This window comes from Odocoileus virginianus, chromosome 3, assembly GCF_023699985.2.
Source record: "Odocoileus virginianus isolate 20LAN1187 ecotype Illinois chromosome 3, Ovbor_1.2, whole genome shotgun sequence".
NCBI lineage: Eukaryota > Metazoa > Chordata > Mammalia > Artiodactyla > Cervidae > Odocoileus > Odocoileus virginianus.
Window position 1 is genome coordinate 57,567,457 of NC_069676.1, and position 23,039 is coordinate 57,590,495.

The window sequence follows — 23,039 nt, forward strand, 5'->3', positions numbered from 1 at the left end:
TCTGTACTGGACAGCCAATCGCGAGGAGGAAAGCGGCTTGGGGGCGGCACTCTTGCCGATTCTGGCCGCGTCATTGGCTGATAGCCGCGTCGCTCTCTCGCAGTGCCACGTGACTGCGCAAGCTGAATTTTCGCTCTATAGTCGTCTTCCGCACCTCCCGGCGGGTTCCGGCTCACCGCTCGCCTCAGTCCCGCCCAGCTGGACCACACCTCCTCCTGGGGCTGGGCAGTGGGCGGGCAAGGTGACTGGCGGGTTAAAGAGAGGCCGGCCCGGGAGTGGGCTGCCTCCGCTCGCGCTACGCTACCGCCTCGGTCCCGCCACAGCGGAGGACGTGCCTTGGAGCCGGGTCGCACGGTGCGGCCGAGACTCGAGAGGTGAGGCGAAGGGAGGGACTGGAGACCGGGGAGAGTGAGATGTTCTGGCCTCCGCGCAGTCAGCTGGCTCCTCTTGGAGTCGTCTTCGCCTGTGTCTCACCTGTGGTGGGAGGACACCCTCGCCGACTGTCGCTGCCGGCAGTCGTGGATGGGCCGTGAGAGGTGGGCGTGCCTCGGGGTTATTTCCTCTGTCGGCAGGGGCGGAGGCAGGGCCAGCATCGAAGCCCCACATCCCCACCCAGTGAACCCGACCCAGCTTCTGCGCTTGATGTCTGTTTGTCCTTCACCCCATCGAACGCGCTGGGTGGCCCTCAGCTCGTAGGTAAAGGTGCGGCTCTTCCGCCGAAGTCCTCGTGCCGCCTGGAACCCAGATATCTGGGAGCAGGACCGAGGAGATGAGGGCCACCTTCACCACTTTAGATGGGTAAACTGAGCCTTGGGCAGGAGAGAGGACTTGATTACCTTGGTTTTAAAAACTACACACCAGGTTAAGTACAAATCAGACCTCTACTTCTTTGAGACTCATAGACTGAAGTTGAAATCCTTTCGCTGGTGAGACGGAGACACTGAAAGGACACAGAAAGGGACAGAGCCTTGCTGAAAGTCACACAGCAAGTCATTTGCAGAGCTAGGACTTGTACCCAGCTCTTCCAGACTCATAGGCTATTAGACTAGGCCCCTTCTTTGCGCAGATTGTTGGGCCACGATGAGTTAGAAGCATTCAAGACTTAAAACTCCTTTCTGGCAGTCATTCTAGAACCTTTTTTCCTCTTTCCTAGGGCTCTTTATGTGAAATCCAGAACTAATGTGATAGCAAATAGTGGATTAAACAGAAGTTCTTCTCTTCAAAAGTTGAGTGAATGAGAAATGGAGAGCTAAAGCTGCTGGCGAGAAATAAGTCCTTTTTTTTTTTTCTCTTCAGTAATCTCAAAGGATGAAGACTAGTAGCTGTCATTTTTTAAGCAAATGCTATGTGCCAGGCACTGTGCTAGGTACTTTACTTGGCTTCGTTTTAAAACAAACACTTTAAGTTAGGTAATGTTATCTCCATTTTACAGGTGAGAAATTACTGCTGAGTGAAATGAAGTTTTTCACTTGATGCCATACAGATGTTGAACAGTGAGGCTGGGATCTGATTAGAGTTCTTTTTGACTTCAGAACATACCTAGTGATTCTTCCGATATGGCCCACAGTCTACTTGCTGGCTCAATCACCCAAGGGGCTGTCTTGAATCTCATCCCTGGGTTTGTCTGAGAATCTGCATCTTAACAGATCTCCATGTTGGGTATCATTGTAATATAATTTGCTGCCTCCTGGAGGAAAATCTAGAGATGATGTATTGGGATTTGACAAGATCTAAATTAGATTCACTAGGGGTCGTTTTGAGCATTGATGTTACTTTTAATGGGTATAAACTGTCAGATAGATGTTTGCCAAACTAATTTCTTGACACAAACTTGGTTATGGTGTATGAGGGTGGAGGGGGAAGAGTAATTCCCTTTTCTCCACCAACATAGCTCTTAAACTGTTATTCATCCATTTGCTTAACAATTTGTTAAGCTCTTATTAGGTGCTGTACATGTTTCAAGGTACAGGGGATACAGTTGCAAACTGCATTAATTATTAAAATTAATAATAGACTCAGAAATGAGTTTGAGTAGTTGGCCACAAAATTACTGCTTTGAACTAGCTTTTAAGACCTCTGAGCAAGGAAACAAATTTGGGGGCCGTGTGGTATTTTGGAAGAGAGCTAAGCTTGGAAATTGGAAAATGAGGATTGAGAATCTGGTTCTACCAGTTGAACAAGTGACTAAACTTTGATTTTTCTCATACTGGAGAATAGGAATTCGTACTCTATTTTCAGATTTACTGAGGAGGCAAGTGGAAGATGTTGATGAAATCTTACTAAATTTTTATTAAAAAATTTTTTTTCTTAGGTGAAAATTTTTTGAAAGCAGTGAAGTGCTGTGCAAGGAACTATTTAATTATTTTACCAAGGTTTTACAGTAAGTTATTTCCCTCTTGGGTATTTTATTATTTTGTCTTACACTGGACTTTATAAGAGAAACAATATATCATAGTGCTTATCCTACTGATACAAGCCCTGTGGTGGTGGTTGTTTTTGCATCACAGACATTAATGGACATTGTCAATCATTTGTGATAACTGAGAAGTAGGGAATATTTAAAAATTATTTATTTATTGAAGTTTGGCTGTGCTGGGTCTTCGTTGCTGCTCAGGCTTTTCTCTAGTTGTGGCGAGCAGGGGCTTTTCTCTAGTTGTGGTGCTTGGGCTTCTCATTGCAGTGATTTCTCTTATTAAGGAGCACGGACTCTAAGCACAGGCTTAATAGGTGGGGCACACAGGCTTAGTTGCTTGGAGGCATGTGGGATCTTCCTGGATCAGGGATCAAACCCACATCTCCTGCATTGGCAGGCAAAAATCTTTACCACTGAGCCATCAGGGAAGCCCCAGGAGGGTTTTTTAAAATTATTTATTTTTTTAAAATTTTTGACTGCTCTGGGTCTTGGTTGCTTTGCACTGGCTTTCTTTAGTTACAGTAAGCGGAGGCTACTCATTGCAGTGGCTTTTCTTCTTGGGGAGCACAGGCTCTAGGCACATGGGCTTCATTAGTTGTGGCACACGGGGTTACTTTCCCCTCCATATGTGGAATCTTCCCAGACCAGGGATCAAACCCATCTTCCCTGTATTAGCAGGCAAATTCTTATCCACTGTGCCATCAAGGAAGTCCAGGAATTTTTTCTTTTTGTCTTTACTATATTAACTTGGAACTTCACCTGTTTCTTCATTTCAATAAACATAAATCTATAGCCATACATAGCAAGTTGGAGGCATTGTGTTAGATTCTGGGTATGTAGACACTAGGATGACTTGGTGTCTGTCCTGAAATGGTACTCATGTTTGAGAGACATGTAGACTGGAGCAACTTGAGTGCTAAATGTCATGTCATTTGTTGGAGAAACATAGCCTGTGAAATTTCAGCCCCCTTCTTCTATGGCATTTGAGGTGGGACTTAAAAGATTAGAAAAAGGACCAAGACAGATGGAGAGAGAAGGGAAAGGCATCCCAGACTAAGGAATGACATGAGCAAGGGCCCCAAAGGACAAAGACTGCTTAGTATTTTCATGGACTGGTGATTGGAACACTGGTGCATGAAAAGAAGCAAGAGAAAGGGAGCTGCAGGCTTATTCACAGAAGACTAAAGTTATTTGACTATATTCAAGGAGGTAGAGAGTTACTGCAGATTTTTGAAGAGTGTATTCAAATGATTTGATGTCATGTTGTTAATGAATACTCCTTTTGAAGAAGAGGCAGCATGGGATGGTGGTTAAAAACATTGGTTCTATTCAGTGTTTAAGGCTGAAATGTGTCTGCAACTTTCAAATAGTTTAGAGAAAAAAATCACCAAACAAACCAACTGGTATGTGTAAAGAGTGCAAAAGTAGTACAGATATAGCAAAACATTAACAATTGGTAAATTGTTAAATGGGTGAGTTATGAATAACCAGTGTTCCATGTATCATTCTTTCAACTTCTCTGAATATTCGAAAGGTTTCAAAATAAGCCGTTCAGAGACAGAGAGTAGGTTTGAATCAGACAGGTCTTGATTCTCATCATGATTCTACTGCTTAAAATCTGTGTGAGTACTGGAAAATTATTTCCAAACAACACAGTCCACACCTATTCCAGCCCAGTTTAACTGAGATTTTCCACTTAGGAAAAGAGACTTTTTGTTCACATTAATATTAGGTTAATGTTAAGACTTCTCAAGTTTTCCACAAACTTTAGATTGAGGTTATTTTATATAGTAACTGTTTATATCCCTTTCTCTGTCTTTGTTTTCTTTCTTTTTTTGCTTGTGACGACATGGCATGTGGGACCAGGGATTAAACCCACATCCCCTGCACTGGATGCATGGAGTCTTTTTTTTTTTTTAGGCTTTTATTTATTTATTTCCATTTATTTTTATTAGTTGGAGGCTAGTTACAATATTGTTGTGGTTTTTGCCGTACATTAACATGAATCAGCCTGGATGCATGGAGTTTTAACTGCTGGACCACCAGAGAAGTCCACCCTCCTCTGTCTTCTTTGGATTATTTAGTATTTTCTGTGATTCCATTTTATCTCCATTGTTTATTAGCCTTAACTGTTTGTTATTAAAAAAAAACACAAAACTTTTTGTTACTAATGGGATTGCTTTAGAGTTTATAGCATCTGTAACTATTACAGTTTGCCTTCAAGTGATATTATATCATTTCATGTATAGTGTAAGATGCAATTCTATGCTCGCTCCTGGTTTTGTGTATATTAAAATATATATAGCATAACATTGGCCATATTAACCATTTTAAATGTTCAGTAGCATTAAGTATATAAGTGGAATTATATGTTTGTCCTTTTGTGTCTGGCTTCTTTCACTCATCTGTGCTGTAGATGAAGAGTATCTGAACCTTATTTCTTTTAATTGGTTAAGTAATGTTGTGTGGCCTAGACCATAGTTTTTTTTCCATTCATCTGTTGACAGATACTTGGGTTATTTCTGCCTTTTGACTATTGTGACTAACACTGTTGTGAACATTTGTGTACAGATGTTTGGTCCCTGTTTTTAGTTCTTTGGGGGATATACCTAGGAGTGGAATTGTTGGGTTATATAGTAGTTCTGTGTAACTGTTTGAGGAACTACCAAACTTTTTTTGCAGTGTTTTTACCATTTTACATTCCTAATGCAGTGCATCAATTATGTTTCAAAGTTAAAATTTATTTTTGAAAAAAACTTTGTTGTTAAAATAACTTTTAAAAATAAAAACCAATCTATCCATCAACAGAAAACTTAGTACATGCCTCTTGGGTGCCCAGTTCTATGCAAGGTATTGTGAGAGTTCACAAAATGCATAAAGTAGCTCTTTGAATAATTTTTAATCTAATTGAAAAGATAAAATGTATATTCAGCAGACATTTATTGAACATCCGAACAATGAGAATTCAGAGAAAAATGAGATTCTGTTTATGTGCTGATGATCTATGTTCTCTTCCCCTCCTCATTTATTTTTTTCAATTTTGGCTTCTCTCCTATGCTTGACACCCCCCAATTTCTTTTTTCTTTTTTTTTGCCACACCATGCAGCATGCATGATCTTAGTTCCCTGACCAGGAATCAAATGCATGACCCCTGTAGTGGAAGGCCGGAGTCCTAACCACTGAACAACCAGGAAAGTCCCCAAAATGCCCATTCCTAATTGCTTACTGGATATTCTTATTTGGATATCTAAAAATCTCAAACCTATGAAATACAAGGCAAAATTTGTTGCTTCCTATCTTTCCATTCTCTCCTCCATAGTCCCGTGCACTATCCTTTCATGTAGTCCCCCTTAGAATTCATCTTAGATGTGTCCATTTCGCATCATCTTTTGTCTAGCTGCACCTCTGAAATATCAAACCTCCTTCCCTGCACTGTCTTGGAGTTTATGTCTTTGTCCATCATAGCTTACAGGATGAAGTCCAGGCTTCTTGGGATTATGTAAGGATCTGTCTTGCACTCCAGTCTTACCTTCTGCAGTTTCACTCCAGAAATCTGGCAATCTAGGTGACTTTTTCCTGGGTCTTGGATTTTTCTGGGACTTCCCACTTGCCTGAGTTTCTTTTCTTTTCTTACCTGCTTTGCAACTTCCTCACACTGGCCTATAAGCCCTCTACTCTCAGAGTATGGCAAACCTCTGTTATGGCACTTAGAGTGTTATAGTTTATCTGTTTATAAATCTGTCTTAACCCACTGATTGTGGGTGGAAACTGGGTTTCTTATTCATTTTCATATGAATTTACTGATCTCCTACTATGTGCTAAGCATTGTGCTTACTGGGGATATAGTAGATATGAGAAAGACTATAAATAATATTTTTTAAAAGTATAAATGCACAATATAATTTCAAAAGTCTATGAAAGTGCTGTGAAGAAAATAAAACCAGATAAGGATTTTTGAGAGGAGTGGCAATATTATTTGTTATGGTCAAGGAAGGCCATTGTATGGAAATGATATATAAGCTGAGGCTTGAAGAATGAGAAAAGGCCTGCCAGATCTGAGTGTGTGTTTGTTCCAGGCAGAGAAGTTGAGCAAGTGCAGAGACCTTAAGAAGGGAATCCACTTAACATGTATTTGGCATGTTCCAGTAACAGCAAGAAGACCAGTAGGAAATGAGGGTGGAGACTTGGACAGGGTTTAGATATTATTAGCTGTTGGAGTAGCCCAGTTGAGATCTGATGGTGGAGGGAAGTAAGAAGTGACTGGATTCCAGATACTTTGGACAGTGGGGAGAGGATGGATATACTTAAGGTAGAGCAGATGGGGGTGTGGGGAGGGGTATGTGGGGGGGTTAAGCAAAAGCAAAATTGACCCTTAGATTTGTAGTCTAGGTTCTGATGCACTGTGTCTAGCACAGTGGTTAGCTGAGAGTAGATGGGGAGACCAGTACTCAGTCTCTAGGAGCTCACATAGAAAGTTAACCAGTCCATCCTTGGAAGGCTTGTTGACACTTAGGAATGTTTGTGGAGTAAGCAGAGGTTGCAGGCCCACAGAACAAAGATAGGTCTAAATTTTCATCTCATAGTGTTTGAACTTCTTAGTCTGTGTCCTGGATCAGTGGCCTGGGCTGAGCCATCTTGCAGGCACCTGTGGATGGGATGGAGCTGGATACAGAAGTTTTAGCTCATCCTTTTAGCTTCCCGGGCTGTACAACGTCATGATCTTCCCTGAACTTATCTGACAACAGTGAGCTAGAGGATCAGATGGAACTGTGTAAATGGAGACTCTGTCTTGGTTTTACCTGTTTATGGTTTAGTTTTTTTGTTTTTAAATAATCTTAAAACTAATTTTTATTCATAAAGGGCAGAAAAGTAAAATACTAATTACTTAGTTGAAAAAGAATTAAATAACATAACAGACCAGAAGATGTAATGAGATAATAGATAATGATTATCAAATGAATGATACAGTAAGTGATTTTCTCAAAAACCTTCAGGGCTCGCGTGCTACCTGCACGGGAAAGTCTCCCTCTCTTCGAAGCCTGGCGTTCCAAGGCCGCATAGCACCTTTGCCGCTTTCTCTTTCACTGATCTTCCATGTGCACCTGGTGCTTTAAACAGTTCATACTAATTTCTCATTCTTTCCCTCCAACCCCAGAACTATTGCTGTTTGTGTTTTCTTCTCCCTCATCCATTTTCCAAGTCTTCCTTCTTTCATCTCTGACCCAGACTTCAGAGCCCAGGTAGGTACGTTGTTCCCTTGTTGAAGCCTTGCTAAACTGTTCACCTCTTGCAGATTTCTTCCCTGCTTAGATGCTCTGATTATAGTAGTTGGCAGCGTCGAGTTTATTTAACAGTGAGTTGTCTAATATACAGTTGGAGTCTAAAGTACAGTAGAGCAAAGCATGAATGTGGAACCATTATGCTTCAGAGGGAGACTTTACCAATCTCTGAAGACTGTTGCCTTCCCAAAAGGCATTTCAGTTTCACAAATTGCAAAACTGTCTTATATACACTATTGGTTAAAATATGCTATAATTACTAACCAAAAAGTAGACATTGTTTCTCTTATATCTGCAAAATTCCAGAAAGAAGTTGGCCGACTGCTGTCAGGCTTACATAGAAGGGATGTCCCTCTCTTTTAGTTCAGCGCTCTTTGTTCAGTTGTTCAGTCGTGTCTGACTCTGTGCGAGCCCATGGCCTGCAGCACACCAGGCTTGCCTGTCCTCCACTGTCTCCCAGAGTTTGCTCAGATTCATGTCCATTGAGTCTGTGATGCCATCCAGCTGTCTCATCCTCTGTTGCCTCCTCCTCCTCCTGTCCTCAATCTTTCCCAGAATCAGTAATTCACATGGTAATTCACAGTGCCAGTGCTGCTGTTTCATCACCAGGAAAAGAGAACTAAGTGGTCACAACTTCATGTGCCTGATCAAAGAAGAAAGTACAGAAATGTTCTTTCTGTGTTGCCTGAACTGCCATTATACTTTAATATATGAATGTGTAAATGTATTTTTCAAATATTTTGTTGGTTATTTTTCTCCAGCCCCTGCAAGATAATGTGAAAGGTTCAGCGTTTTCCTCCTGAGCCTTTTTTATCTCTCACTCTCAAACATCAATGTTGATAAAGGGAGAGACTACCCTGTATGATACAGGAGAATTCTATTTTATTGAATTTCATGGAATACATAGTAGGTATTTCAACTTTTTAAAAATGGGGGTCTGGCTATCAACTATATTTCAAGGATAAATACTATAACTTCTTAATTTTCATGAAGCAGTTGGTGAATACTATAATTAAGCGGTAACAGGCTTGAGGGAATGAGAGGATTTTTGTGCAAAAAAAAGGATACTTGAAAAATGTGTTCCAAAGTAGATATTCCCACCTGAAAATAAATACTGCTTTGCATCCTACCTTTTCTGTATTTCAGTTATTTATTTAGCAAATATTTTCATTCCTGTTTTGGAAAGCATATACTTGGACACAGTAGGGGATACAGAGATGAACCAGAATGGAACTTGCTCTTAAGGAGCTTAATTCCTACGGAGGTCATACTTAGAATTTAGTTTAAGATAATTTTTAATGTAGCTTTGTTTTGGGGTTTTTAAAATAGGCTTGAAAAAGGGAAAAACATAGTTTTTGAGAAGCGTTCTAGTGGGTGACTAGGATCAGTAAAAGACTATAGATAGTTTTTGGATTTAAACTGATGGCTAAATCAGTTCCACTTCTAGTGCTTGTGAGTGAATACCTGTTTTATCTCCACCTAAGTTTTTGAGAGCTGGAGATGGAAAAGGACCAAAGCCATGAACATAGAGAAAGGAGAGTTGGACACCAGTTTGTTGTTGTCAGTGCTAGGTCATTTTGGGTAACAGGTAGGTGAAACTGGGATCTATAGGGTACCTGAATTTCAAAGTGTTTAGAGATAAGTGAAGTTAAAGAAAGCTAATTAGTGATATGGGTAGTAATATGTTCAAAAAAGAGCTATTCTTAGAGTCTTAAAATCTGGATTTTATTATCTGGCTAAGTTACTTACAAGTTACATGAATTACTAAATTCAGTAAGTCATTTCACTTTATTATAATCTGTATCTTTATATTTAAAGTGGGTTTCTTATAGACAGCATATAATTGGGTCTTTTAAAATCTTATCTGGCAATCTGTTTAATTGGTATGTTTAGACTATTCACACTAAATCACACTTAATTTGATTTTTTATATGTCTGAATAAAATCCTACCATCTTGCTAGCTATTTTCAATGTGTTCTATCTGTTTTGGGTCTCATTTTTCATTTGGGTTAATTGAGAATTTTTTACAATTCTATGTTATCTCCACAAGTAGCTTATTATTTATATCTTAAAAAATTTAGTGGGTACCCTTGAGTTTACAGTATACATCTTTCATAGTACTGTACTACTTCATATATAGTACAAGATCTTAGAATCCTTAATTCTGCCTACTGTAATTTGTACTGTTACGCTTTTTATTTTGCATGTGCTGTAAATAAAATGCATTTCTATTTTTGCTTTAGGCAGTTATCTTTTAGAGCAATTAAAGAGTTTTAATTAAAAAATAAATTTTATTTTCATTTGTTCCATTTCCCAGACTTTATTTCTTTGCTGTGTATTGTGCATACCTGAGTTTTTGTCTGGTGTATGTGTGTGCAGTAGTAGTGGTAGTGCTGGTCTGCTGGCAATAAATTCTCTGTGTGTGTGTCTGAGAAAGTTTTTATTTCTTCTTCATCCTTCAAAAAACTTTTTTTTCTGGGTTAACAGTTATCTTTCTGTGATAAAAGTATCACTCCATCTTCTGGCTTATATGGTTTCCAAAAAGAAGCCTGCTATAACTCATATCTTTGTTCCTATATATTTAGCATGTTTTTTTCCCCCCTTCCTTTGGCTGTCTTCAGAATTTTATCTTTATCTTTGTTTTCAGCAGTTTGAATACAATCTGTGTAGGTGTGTGGTGCTATGTTGTTTGGTTTCATTTTATATTTGTCCTTCTTAGTATCGTCTGAGATTCTTGAATCTATAGTTTGGTGTCTGTCACTAATTTTGGAAAATTCTTGACTATTATGTCTTCAAATATTCCTTCTACCCACTCTATGTCTTCCCCTTTTGAGATTCTAATTATGCATAAATTTGATTATCTAATACACCCCACCGCTCTTGAATGTTCTCTTATTGTTTTTGATTTTTTTTAAATTCTGTTTTTCTCTGTTTAGCTTGGGTAATTTCTATCGACCTATCTTCAATTTCATCAATTCTTTCTTTAGCTTTGTCAGGTCGGATGGTCCTGTCAGAGGCATTCATTATCTCTGTTACTGTGTTTCTCACTTTTTGTATTTCATCTCAGTTCTTCCTTACAGTTTCCATCACTCTGTCATACTTTCTAGTATTAATTTTTACCTTTTCCTTTCCAGCTAGCTGTCATATAGGGCAAGATTTGAATTTTATTAGTTTTTCTTATGCCTCTTTTGCATACCTTAGGTTTGAAAAAGCCTTTTGACTCAGAAATCACTAAGAGCTATTCCAAAATAGAATGACATAAAGAATGCACTCAAGCAAGCTTGGCCTGAAAGTAGAAGGTGAGAAGAAAGTCATGGACCAGTTGCATTGAGGAATGAAGAGCTGCTGTGTGTTTTCATCAGTCTGATTGACTTGCTCAGGGTAAGTAGTCATCTAATTGTGTTCTTTCCTTCCTTGTTTATTTAACAAGACCATCAATGTAACTGTTATTTTACTCTTGTTCAGTGGGATGACCAGCTACAGTCCTTTTATCCTAAACAAAATTAATGTGGGTTGCTTTTACAAATACTATGTGCTTGAATGGGTCATGGGTCCTGGATTATGACTTCTTGGCAATATTAGGCTTATGGCACCTCACAAGGGCCTATCTTTCTGTCAGTTCTGAAATGGGAAACTCCCTGAGTCCTTTATTTAATATTATTTCACCTCTTATTGGCCACACTCATAAACTTGTTTATTCATTTATTCTTTCCTTCATTCAAACATTTTGTAAGCCTGCTGTCTCACAGATACTGTACATTGTTGATGATTACAAATATGAACAAGATATCCTTTCCCCAGGAGCTGGGGAGACTCTTAATATGAGTGTGGTTAGTACTGTAGTGCAGGTGTGAAGTGCCAGTTGATTAAGATTCATTTGAACTGAGGAAGATTGGTCAGTGCTTTGAAGAAGAGAAGGAATTTTTAACTGGGTTTTTTTAATGTTTAGGATCTTGATAGGCGAGAGTTGGATGGCCATTCTAAGCTAAGCAAACAGCTAACACAAAGACACTGATTGGTGAGGTATTTGCCAGTTGACACTCTGTTCCTCTGAAGCCCTGTTTCTTTTTCCTTCTCTTTTACTACAAGACTTATTTTTTGTTGTTGTTGTCCCGCCTCTCTGTTTACTTGTTTCTACCTTCTTTGTTTTCCTGTAGTCCTTAGTGACAGGTCATGTGGCATTGGTTTTGTGCTTTAGGACCCAGAGATGCGGGGTCACCTGGATCGCCCTCCAAGTTGACATGTTGGCACCATCATTACTCCATTCAGCTTATGTTTCACAGTGTGTACTTGGAATAGTAAAGCAAAGCTGTCTTTGCATGTATATAGATCCTGCACACAGGACAGGTGTGACTATACCAAAACAAAGTAGAATGAATAGACCAGAACCTTTCAGAGCATGTATCAGACACTTGCCCCGTCAGTCCGCCCCATGCTGGTGGTTTGTTTCCTTCAACGGTCCCTTATCACCTTAACTCTCTTCTTTTCTACCAAACTAGAATATATTCAAAGATCCAAATGCATCCTGTCCTTTTTTTTTTTTAATTTCCCAAAATATTTAAGTTTACTGTGTCACTCACATTTCCTTTCTGTTTATTTTCAACAGTTAGGTTATTTTAAAAGGGCCCGCCTCTTTAAAAAAAAAATCAGTCATCTTCCTTGTTTCAGGGACTGTTGCAGGTAAGGTAGATGTCAAGGTTTGAGACCAGAACCTCTTTTCAGAATTCCTTAGAGTAAAAAACCTGAAAGTAGGATAGTTAATAGCAGGTAGAAAGGAGGAGACAGGCTACCCTGATACTGTTTCTGAAGGAAAAAAACTGCGTAAGGTACCAGCAGAGGTGGAGAAGAATCCTTGATAGTTTATACTTCTGGAAAGCCCTGTACTCCATAAATTGTTTGCTTTAACTTGGTTGTTTACGGTCTGATTCTTTTTTCCTGGGTCAAGACAAATGAGGCTCAACTAAGGAAAGTGAACGAAAGATACCTACCCCTAAATTGAACTCGTCTTAACTCTCATGCATGACAAGTAGGACTGTTAAAATATGTGAGTACTGAGAATTACATAAGTTAACCCTGCTGTTTTCTCTGGGATAGGAGGTTGAAACATCTATCTCCAGAAATGTCTTTGAAAAATGAAGAGCAAAATGACCTTTCACCCAAGGACTCAGTTAAAGGAAATGACCAGTACAGAGCTCCATCTGGGATCCACCTGGAGCATGAAGAGGAATCACGTAATGACTTCCGGCAGTTTGAGTCCAGTGATCTTTTTAGACACCGTAGGATCTATTTAGAGCCTCAAGAGAAATCAGATAATAACTTCAAGAAGTTTGTTATCAAAAAACTAGAGAAGAGTTGCCAGTGCAATTCAACCAAAGCCAAAAATATCATTTTTGGTTTCCTTCCTGTTTTGCAGTGGCTCCCAAAATATGATCTGAAGAAAAACATTTTAGGAGATGTGATGTCTGGCTTGATTGTGGGCATCTTATTGGTGCCCCAATCCATTGCTTATTCTCTCTTGGCTGGCCAAGAACCTATCTATGGTCTGTACACATCTTTTTTTGCCAGCCTCATTTATTTCATTTTGGGTACCTCCCGTCACATTTCTGTAGGCATTTTTGGAGTACTGTGCCTTATGATTGGTGAAGTAGTTGACCGAGAACTATACATAGCTGGCTATGATACTGTCCATGCTGCTTCAAATGACAGCTCATTAGTAAACCAGATGTCAGACAAGACATGTGACAGAAGTTGCTATGCAATTATAGTTGGCAGCACTGTAACCTTTGTGGCTGGAGTTTATCAGGTAAGAAACGATGGAATAAGCGACTCTTTCTGGCAAAAGAAATCACTATACATGAAGTCTCAGTTCTGTCAGGGATCTTAGCAATCATAATAAAGCTATCATTGAGTACCCAGGATATGGAACAGGTAGCGCCAAAATTTGAACCCTGGTTTGACTCCACAAGTAAGATCAGGCCGCTTCTATTTTCTCAACTTTAGGCTGCCTTTTAACTAGTGAATGTCAGCCAGCCAGAATTTAATTATTTGGTTGTAAAAATTTAGACCAGAAAGGGACCTCAGACCACCTAGTTCAACTTCTTAATTTTATATATCAAGAACTATCAGATTTGCTTGAAGTTACTTGTGGTTGGTTACTGGCAGAGTCAGCACTAACAGGCAAGAGGGTGACTGGGGGTTGAGAGAGGAAGAGTGCAAGTTTTTTAAACTGTAGGTGACTTCCCCCTTTCTTTTAGAATTGCTCCTCTAGTCAGTGACTCTCACTAAAGTTTGTAGTTTTCTCGGACTGTTGGGGAGGAAACAAGTTGGGGACCTCTATTTCATACTATCAGCCAGGAAAAGAATTAGAAATGAAGTTCTTGGGTCTCCACAGAGTCCACTGGTCTGCCATTATCATCATGGCTGTGCCTTTTGGCATTCAGGAGTCAGTGCCAGCATTAACCCTCTTCTCTGTTAGAGACATTTAGAACCAACATGGGATGCAGAAGAGTAGCTCACTCTATTAGGTGCCTGGGTAGGAGGGAAGGGAGAAGAGGCTGGTTAACAGAAGAGTTGTGTCCTCAGAGTTCATTTTTGCTTTTTCATTAGTATGGCTCACCAAGAATGAGAAAGGGTACACTAGAATTTTGAGGAAGAATTAATTGGGACGAAGAAAAAGAAATAAAATATTGTATCTCTGAGGATGTAGAATTAACATGGGAGGCAGTATGGCATAAGCACATGTACACTGGCTGAAAATCGTTTTTCAGTTTGAAGTTAGATTAAAGAGAGCTCTATAATAATTTTTTAAAGTGTGATTCCATTTTGATGTGAATCTAGTTTTTTATCAGTTAAAACTTTACTTTTACAGTAATGACATGTGATTTAAAGAAAAATAAATGTTTTTTAAGTTAGAATTTTTCCAGTTTGCATCTTTAGGATTTCTCATAGATCCTTGGGAAACTTTTTCTTTTTCAAAGCAATCTGAACCTTATTCAAGTTTAAGAAATATTGAACAAGAAAGTAGGCATCCTGACTTCTTGTCTGGGTTAGTTAGTAACACTGTGTGACCTTGGGCAACTTGTTCAGGCCTCTGAGTATCAGTAAAATGAGCCCTCTGTTTGTAAAATGAGGGGATTGATAAATGATTGTGTTTTTGTTTCTAGCTTTGACATTCTGTGGTGCTCTGATAGTGTGTCCCCACACAAAGAAATGCTAGGGGAATATAGGATTTATAAGGTCTTCTCCATTTATATTTAACACTTGTATATCCTTTCTTCCAGGTAGCGATGGGCTTCTTTCAAGTGGGCTTTGTTTCAGTCTACCTCTCTGATGCCTTGCTGAGTGGATTTGTCACTGGTGCCTCCTTCACTATTCTTACATCTCAAGTCAAGTACCTCCTTGGACTCAGCCTTCCTCGGAGTGGTGGAGTGGGATCACTCATCACTACTTGGATACATGTATTCAGAAACATTCATAAGACCAATATCTGTGATCTCGTCACCAGCCTTTTGTGCCTTCTGGTTCTTCTGCCAACCAAAGAACTCAATGAGCGCTTCAAGTCCAAGCTTAAGGCACCGATTCCTGTTGAACTCTTTGTTGTTGTGGCAGCCACATTAGCCTCTCATTTTGGAAAACTGAATGAGAAATACGGCACCAGTATTGCTGGGTATATTCCCACTGGGTTTATGCCACCCAAAGCACCTGACTGGAACTTAATTCCTAGAGTGGCTGTAGATGCAATAGCTATTGCTATCATTGGGTTTGCTATCACTGTATCACTTTCTGAGATGTTTGCCAAGAAACATGACTACACAGTCAAAGCTAATCAGGAAATGTACGCTATCGGCTTTTGCAATATCATCCCTTCCTTCTTCCACTGCTTCACTACTAGTGCAGCTCTTGCAAAGACACTGGTGAAGGAATCAACAGGCTGTCAAACTCAGGTTTCTGGTGTGGTGACAGCTCTGGTTCTTCTGTTGGTACTCTTGGTCATAGCTCCTTTGTTCTTCTCCCTGCAGAAAAGTGTCCTTGGTGTGATAACTATCGTAAATCTCCGGGGAGCCCTACGTAAATTTAAGGATCTGCCCCAGATGTGGAGGATTAGCAGAATGGACACAGTTATCTGGTTTGTTACCATGCTGTCCTCTGCACTGATCAGTACTGAAATAGGCCTGCTTACTGGGGTTTGTTTTTCTATGTTTTGTGTCATCCTCCGCACTCAGAAGCCAAGGACTTCATTGCTTGGCCTGGTGGAAGATTCTGAAGTCTTTGAATCCATGTCTGCCTACAAGAACCTTCAGACCAAGTCAGGCATCAAGATTTTCCGCTTTGTGGCCCCACTCTACTATGTAAACAAAGAATATTTTAAATCTGCTTTATACAAAAAAACTCTCAACCCAGTCTTAGTAAAAGCAGCTCAGAGGAAGGCAGCAAAGAAAAAGATCAAAAGGGAAACAGTAACATTCAGTGGAATCCAGGATGAAGTTTCAGTGCAACTTTCCCATGATCCCTTAGAGTTCCATACAATAGTGATTGACTGTAGTGCAATACAGTTTTTAGATACAGCAGGGATCCATACACTGAAAGAAGTTCGCAGAGATTATGAAGCTATTGGCATCCAGGTTCTGCTGGCTCAATGCAATCCCTCTGTGAGGGACTCCCTGGCCCAGGGAGAGTACTGCAAAAAGGATGAAGAAAACCTTCTTTTTTATAGTGTGTATGAAGCAATGAATTTTGCAGAAGACTCTCAGAATCAAAAAGAGAGATATGTTCCCAATGGTCCAAGTTTTTCCAGTGACTGAGAAGGTAGATGGAAGGAAGAATCCCATCTGGCCAATAGGTTAAAATTTCAGGTGTGTAGCATTTTATACTGTGGAACTGGAAATTGTTGCACACTAGAAATTTTAACCTTTTGGCTAGGCAGAATTCTTCCTTTGAAGTTGATGGCCTTTGTAGATACACAAATGCAGCAGAGCTTTTAGTTAAGCAGAATCAAAATAAGAAAATGTGGTTTTAAGTTTTCTTGTAAATATGAGATATTCTTGGAATTAAATAAATATCTGTTGAACTGTAAAGTAGCCCCCAAACTTAATTACCATCCTGTTTTAGGAGATACGCATCTGGACTCTTGCTTCTCCAGAAGGTAAAGGGGTAAAGCTGACATGTACATAAGAGGTGCTGGAGCCTGTTTGGCATGGCTCTTTGGAGAGAGAGGAGAAAGGAAGTAGGGAAAGAATTTATGTCTTCTCTTGTAACAGCAAGTCAAGAGGCTTCTGGAGCGTAGGGTAGTAATTAGACAAGCTTGTTCTCGCTTGAGCTTCTCTAGCCCCTGTCTTTGTTCTCCAGATGACAGTCAGATCTCTGGCTTTTTACAGGGAAGTATCATTCCTCTCTGGCACAGTCTTATCAGGAGTCTGATGGCAGAGCAGGTTTGTGAAACCCTACCAGCCAGTCCCACATTATACAGAATGCTCTTGGTGTGATACATTTGATATTTTTAGTCAGCCTTTTTGGTTAGGGTAAGTAGGTGAGAAAAGAGCTCTTCATGCCAGTCAACATAGTGAGAATCCTTCCTATCTCTTCTGTGATTCCTGTCTGTCCTTGTTTCTGAGTGTTAATCTGCCATTAAGCTCTGTTTTAACTTTCACTTAGTGTGTTTCCCATGGAATCTGTTCTAAACCGCTATGTCTGATTGCCAGTGAGTGACAAGTTTGCCAGACAGAAGGCATGGTGCTGACTTAGCAATTTCATGTAGCCTTTTAAGTGACGTTGACAAACTGTTCTGGACAGATTGCAAAAAAAGGAATGACTGACAACTTCCCTTAAGTTGTTTAAACAAATTCTTCCCTTAAGAATTTGTTTATTTAGTAGTGAATTTTTCTTTCCTTCCCTTGTTTAGTGAGAGTCAGCTGGGAATTGACTGTCTTTCTCATATTTAAGAAGCTGCTATTCATTTTTACTCTGTAAGAAAAAAATTTATTGTGACCAATGGAGAAAAATGCACAGAAGTGACAGAATGCTTCCAAAAGAACATCAATAATTGTAGATGTTTTAGTGAAAACAAAGCTAATCTTACTGCTATGCACCCTGTTGATGTATAATAAATACTGATGACAGTGACTACTTTTCGCTCTTTGGGCCACCTAAAACTATTGTGTAAAAGGATTTAGAAGCATCACGTTCATATAACCCAGGTTCTGGAGATGTACTATTTATCATATCTGGTCACTAGTATGGTACAAAAATATTTCCTTTGGAAAAGTATGTCTGACATTGAAAGCTTATAGTTCTGTATCTGGACCTTTATGGGTGAGGGAAAAAAACAGATTTTCCAAATTTAGGATTAGGAGACTAGTTTATATGAGACTGAAACATTTAGCACACCATTTTAAACAAACAAGATAAAAACTACAAAAGTGCAAAATCATTTTTAACCCATTCTCCTACATTCTAAACAGTATGTTTATGAGAAACAAACCCTATGTATAACGCATCTACTGAAGTGGGAGACTTTTAAACATCTTTCTTGTTGGCTCCAAAAGCTGCAGTGTTGGTTTTCTTTTGATAGAGCTCTGCCCATCAGTTTACATGAAAAATGCCTTTCTATCATTAAAACAAAGCAGTTTCTCAGGAGCTAGGTTTCTCTCCTTGAGGTGATTGACATCACGATTAAATGTAATAGTGTCTTTAGAGTTTTGACATCCTTTTAGAACTTAAGTCTTGAATTGCAGAAATGTTAACTGCTGTTTGTATTTGTGTCTCTTTTGTTTATTGTTTGTAGCAAATATTTGCTCTGTCTCTCCAATCTTACAAATAGGAATAGTAAATTCAAAGTATCTTGGTTGTCATTTGTTTTCAACCCGGTCTTGTACCTCATCCGAGCCACGTTTGAATCCAGATCATGGTAAATACCTAATGCCATGTGACAGAGTACATGTTCATGTTCTCTAATGCCATGTTCAGAGTACATGTAATGAGTACATGTTCAAGATGACTTTATAATTTTAGCAAACCCTGCCATGGGGAAATTAAAAAAGAACAGAGTCTGAAGAATTTAGAAAATCTCTTAAAAGGACAGAATAACAGGCTTTGACCTTTACCTCCCATTTCTGTCCAAAATGTAGATATAAACAATTATGGAACTTTATGCAATTAGCAGATTCTTGAATTGTGTTCTGGTTTTTCTCCTACCTACCTGAACAAGTAAGAGATCTGCTTTTGAAAGCCATTTGTAAAAATACTGAAGATACACTAGAATTTAATTCTTACCTTGTCTGCTTGGTTTGAAATCTGCTTGTACTTTCATGTTAAGATTTTTTGATGGTATTTAAAGGAATCAAGCCTGAAACCATAGCCAAAGGAATTTGCTTTCTTGTTCAAAGGTTTGGTTGATTTAGTTGATTAGGTGATATTTTACACACTTCATTGACACAAAAATGTCTTGCTTACTCTGAACTTTACAGTCTAACTGAGGCGTATCTGTATTGCTTATTGATGAATGTACAAAGTTCTGAATATCTTACAATGGTCATTTAATTGAAATATATGTACACTCTTGATGGTTAAAACTCATACAGCCAGGGTGAGGTAGAGTTCACCTAGAATCAAAGGGTAATATTCAAGAGAGAGGTGAAGGGAATGGACTTAAAAAGGTGATCTCTGACCAAGCAAGGGAGAAAAGAAGAGGGCCTCAGATGAATAGGATTCAGCCCTGGTTAGCATCATACATGACTGTCCATAAGCAGGGAGACCAGGATTTAGAGCACAGCTTACTGTGAGAGCAGACTCAGAACTGGATTCTGCTTCTAGAAGGGGAGTGCACAGATTCACTAAAGTGAAAGAGCCGGTAGCCAAGGTTGAGGCCAAAGCTGGGGTTGACCTACTGCAGAGCTCTCGATTGAGTGACTGTAGCCTCTGATAGCAGTAAAACTGACAGATGTCTAATTGACTTTTTTAAGGAGCAAAATTTGGATAAACTGACATAGCTTTTAAACATCAGTAGACACTGAAACCAAAATTTATTGGTAAATTTATAGCATGGTAAGCAGTGATCTTTAAACTGTGTCAATATATTAGATGAGTTCATCAGACTATCCTAATGCTCATGACCACATTTTAACAAGAAAAGTAATTCCCTGCAGGGGTATTCTGTTAATAATTAGTCACTTAAGAACACGAGGTGTTAGCCCTGAGCCTAATATAAAAGACTAGGATTGTAGTGAATTTTGGGGAAACTTAAGTCAAACCTAGAAGTTATGATAAATTCAAGCTCTGTGCTCCTTATTTATGTTCTTAATTGTTTTCCTCTATGTATTCCTATAGATGAGCCATAACATCAATGTAGACAGTACCTCAAATACATCCTGAGGACCTAAGCAGGAGTCCAGGGCCCTGGCCAGATGCTGGAACTTAAATCCAGTAGGTGGGCTATATGCTAACTTTTCTAGTAACACATGGCAGCACTTGGAGTTGCTTTATGGAGGGCCTAAGCTGAACCTGGACTGATGTCTGAATGGAAGGCAGGCAACTGAGGCAAACAAGGATGCCCCTGTTCTGCTCAAGGAATGATTGCACAGTGACAAGGTAAGAATCCAGTCGATAGGATTCAGACTTTAATTTTTCTGTTCTTTGATGTTTCTCTTTTTTTCCACTACTATTTTATCTGTTCTGCGACCCCATCCCTGGGATTCTCCAGGCAGGAACACTGGAGTGGGTTGCCATTTCCTTCTCCAATGCATAAAAGTGAAAGTGAAGTCGCTCAGTTATGTCCGACTCTTCGCAACTCCATGGACTGCAGCCTACCAGGCTCCTACGTCCATGGGATTTTCCAGGCAAGAGTACTGGAGTGGGGTGCCATTGCCTTCTCCGTTTATCTGTTCTAGTGATGCCTTATTTGAAACGGCTTTAAGAACTGCAAAAGGAAGAAATTAGATCTAGAAAGCTTTTAGGCTATGAACTAATTAGGCTTTTTTTTTTCTTGTGGAGTAAGGATTTTAGAAATCATGAATGGAATCATTCAAGTGCTAATAACAAGAATGAAAATTATAATGCAGTAGGCCAAAATATTATACCAACTAGTTTATTATTATAGCCTATTATCATTATTAAAGTAAAATACTTTTGAAATACTATATACAATTTTAGGTTTTTAAAAAAGATGTTAGTAACTTTAGAAATGGAGAATTTAAACATAGAAGTGGGGGAAATTTATTTCTATAAGGTAGTTTTTATCTTGACAAGGACTATTTTTTAAGCAAGTGTTTTGCACCTGAAATTTTAAAGTAAACATGTTAATACAGTTAGGAAAGTAAAATAAGCATATACCAAATAGTAGACTTTTTTCTTGTGTATATTTTTCTCCTAGTGATGTAAAATAGGAAGGAGATATTGAAAAATGAAAACTGGAATAATGAAGGACACTAGATGCCTATATTGGAGCCACCACATTTATAAATCTACATTGGAACTTTGAATAAACTTTCTTGGACTTGAATTATGACTCTGAAATTGGCCAAATAATTGTAATCTTACTAAAAATACCAGTGACAGAATTTCTAACAAAGGGTTTTTACTAGGTAAACAGACAAGCATCCTTAGTCACAAAGGATCTCTAACTGCAGTTTAAAGAAACTTATTTTAGGGAAGTTCTCTTCCCACACCCCAATCCCCATCCCTAAGATAATAAATTACTTGGAATGAAATTGCTCTTGACTTTTCTTTTCTTTCTTTTTTTTGCTCTTGCCTTTTCAATTCAAATCAGTTTGGGAGTTACTGTTTGAGTTCTGATGCTGCCATGATTCCTCAGATTAGTGTGAACAAACCAATCTATATAAAATGCTATCTTTTTTGGTCTCCTTTTCAGTTTTATATACAAGTCAAGTCAATATTAGGATTAGAGCTGAATGAACTTAAATTCTCAGTCTTGTCTATTCACTAAAAAAAGTATACTGCTTTTTTTTTTTCCAGTTTATTCAAGACTAATGACTTTTGGGAATGTGTTTTATACCATGTATGTATATCTGTTTAAATTAAAACAAGTGCCTTGATGCTACTCTACATAAGTCATGCTTAATCCTCCATGGATTGAGGATGAGTTATTGATGGATCACAGCCTATTTCAAGAGAGGGGGCAATTGGTTAATAGCAGCTCCTTTACTTCTGGGATCTGTTTGTGATGTTTATTAATAAGATCCTGTATATGTTGAGATCTCAAGGTGTCATTTCATTTGTCTGCTAATAAATTGTTATGCTAATAAAATATTACTGTGTATAAATTATTCAAGTGCAAGAGGGAAGTGTTTCTAACTAAGCACATTTAGGTCACCAGTGAATTTTAAAATACCATCTCTTTACATTTGGAGGGTGATTTAGTCATTCATTTTTCCCACCAGACAAAAGTATTTGTCCTTACAGAAAGTCTTAAAGCATAAAAAAGCCTAGTTCTTTCCTCTTTGCTTTGGGGTCCTGAGTCCCCTTTAGGGACTCAATTTTTCTGTCAGTGAAATAGGGGAAGAGGACTGGATTGCTCAAAGAGTCTGCCAGTTCTTATGGTGCATGACTCCTGTTCGTTACTGTGTTGAAATCAGAAAACTCAAACCTGGCTTATGTTTTACTACTGTATTTTGAAGAACACTGAATTTTGAAGTACATTTTCCTCATCAAATTGCAGCTAACACCTTATACCAGCTAAGTGAGAGAAGTGGGAGTGCCGTTCCTGACTGGAGCATGTTCCACTTTGTAAGGACGACTCTGTACCACCAACCCCTCCCCATCCCTGCCGAGAGCCTCTCGGAATATCCCCCCTCATCCGCCTCTCAGCTGTGGAGAAGTGGGTGTGTGTGTATAGGGTTAAGGACAGTTTTCAGTCTTCCTTTGGCAGTACTTTGGTAACCCTGGGCATTCTGCTCCTAAACTCATACCTACTCCACAGGGTGAAGGAGTGTGTGACTGTCTGCACGCAGCATCTAGGATCCAGAGCCCCTGCAGCGCCTCACACACTCCTTCTCTAGCATCTCCTCTAACCAGCTTGGAGGGCTGTGCTGTCCTATCGGTCCTTTCAGTGCGTGTGCCCTTGGCCTTGTTTCTCCTCATAGAGCACTACTGCTTAACGTCTGAATTTCCAGATCCACTGTAACTGATCAAAGTATGGCTCTTCTTGGAGAAACAGCCACATGTGCATGTATGTACAGACACTTGATTGTAAAAAAAAAGGCTGGTTCATGGACCCTCATATCATAAACACCTTGCATTTTAAGCTCTCCTCAGATGACTGCATCCACATTTATGGCTTTAATTCCCTTATTATATGTATGCTAACGCCAGCCAAACGTAATTTCCAGCCTGACAT

The 23,039-nt window shown here is 39.2% G+C and overlaps 1 protein-coding gene across 3 annotated transcripts; it reads left to right on the forward strand.

Annotated features, from left to right (window-relative positions):
- The first annotated feature begins 111 nt into the window (after positions 1-111).
- On the forward strand, positions 112-21,950 carry SLC26A2 (solute carrier family 26 member 2). Of its 3 annotated transcripts, none has more exons than XR_011486921.1 (5): positions 112-374; positions 10,895-11,074; positions 12,788-13,496; positions 14,974-20,275; positions 21,057-21,950. XR_011486921.1 is itself a non-coding variant. In XM_020885375.2 (4 exons), the coding sequence occupies exons 3-4, from the start codon at positions 12,813-12,815 to the stop codon at positions 16,492-16,494; spliced, it is 2,205 nt and encodes a 734-aa protein (XP_020741034.2). In that variant the 5' UTR covers positions 112-374; positions 10,895-11,074; positions 12,788-12,812; the 3' UTR covers positions 16,495-21,950. The 3 variants fall into 3 exon arrangements, 1 of the variants encoding a protein (XP_020741034.2); XR_011486920.1 differs by having other exon boundaries at positions 14,974-16,545; positions 20,015-21,950; XM_020885375.2 differs by having other exon boundaries at positions 14,974-21,950.
- The last annotated feature ends 1,089 nt before the right edge of the window (positions 21,951-23,039 follow it).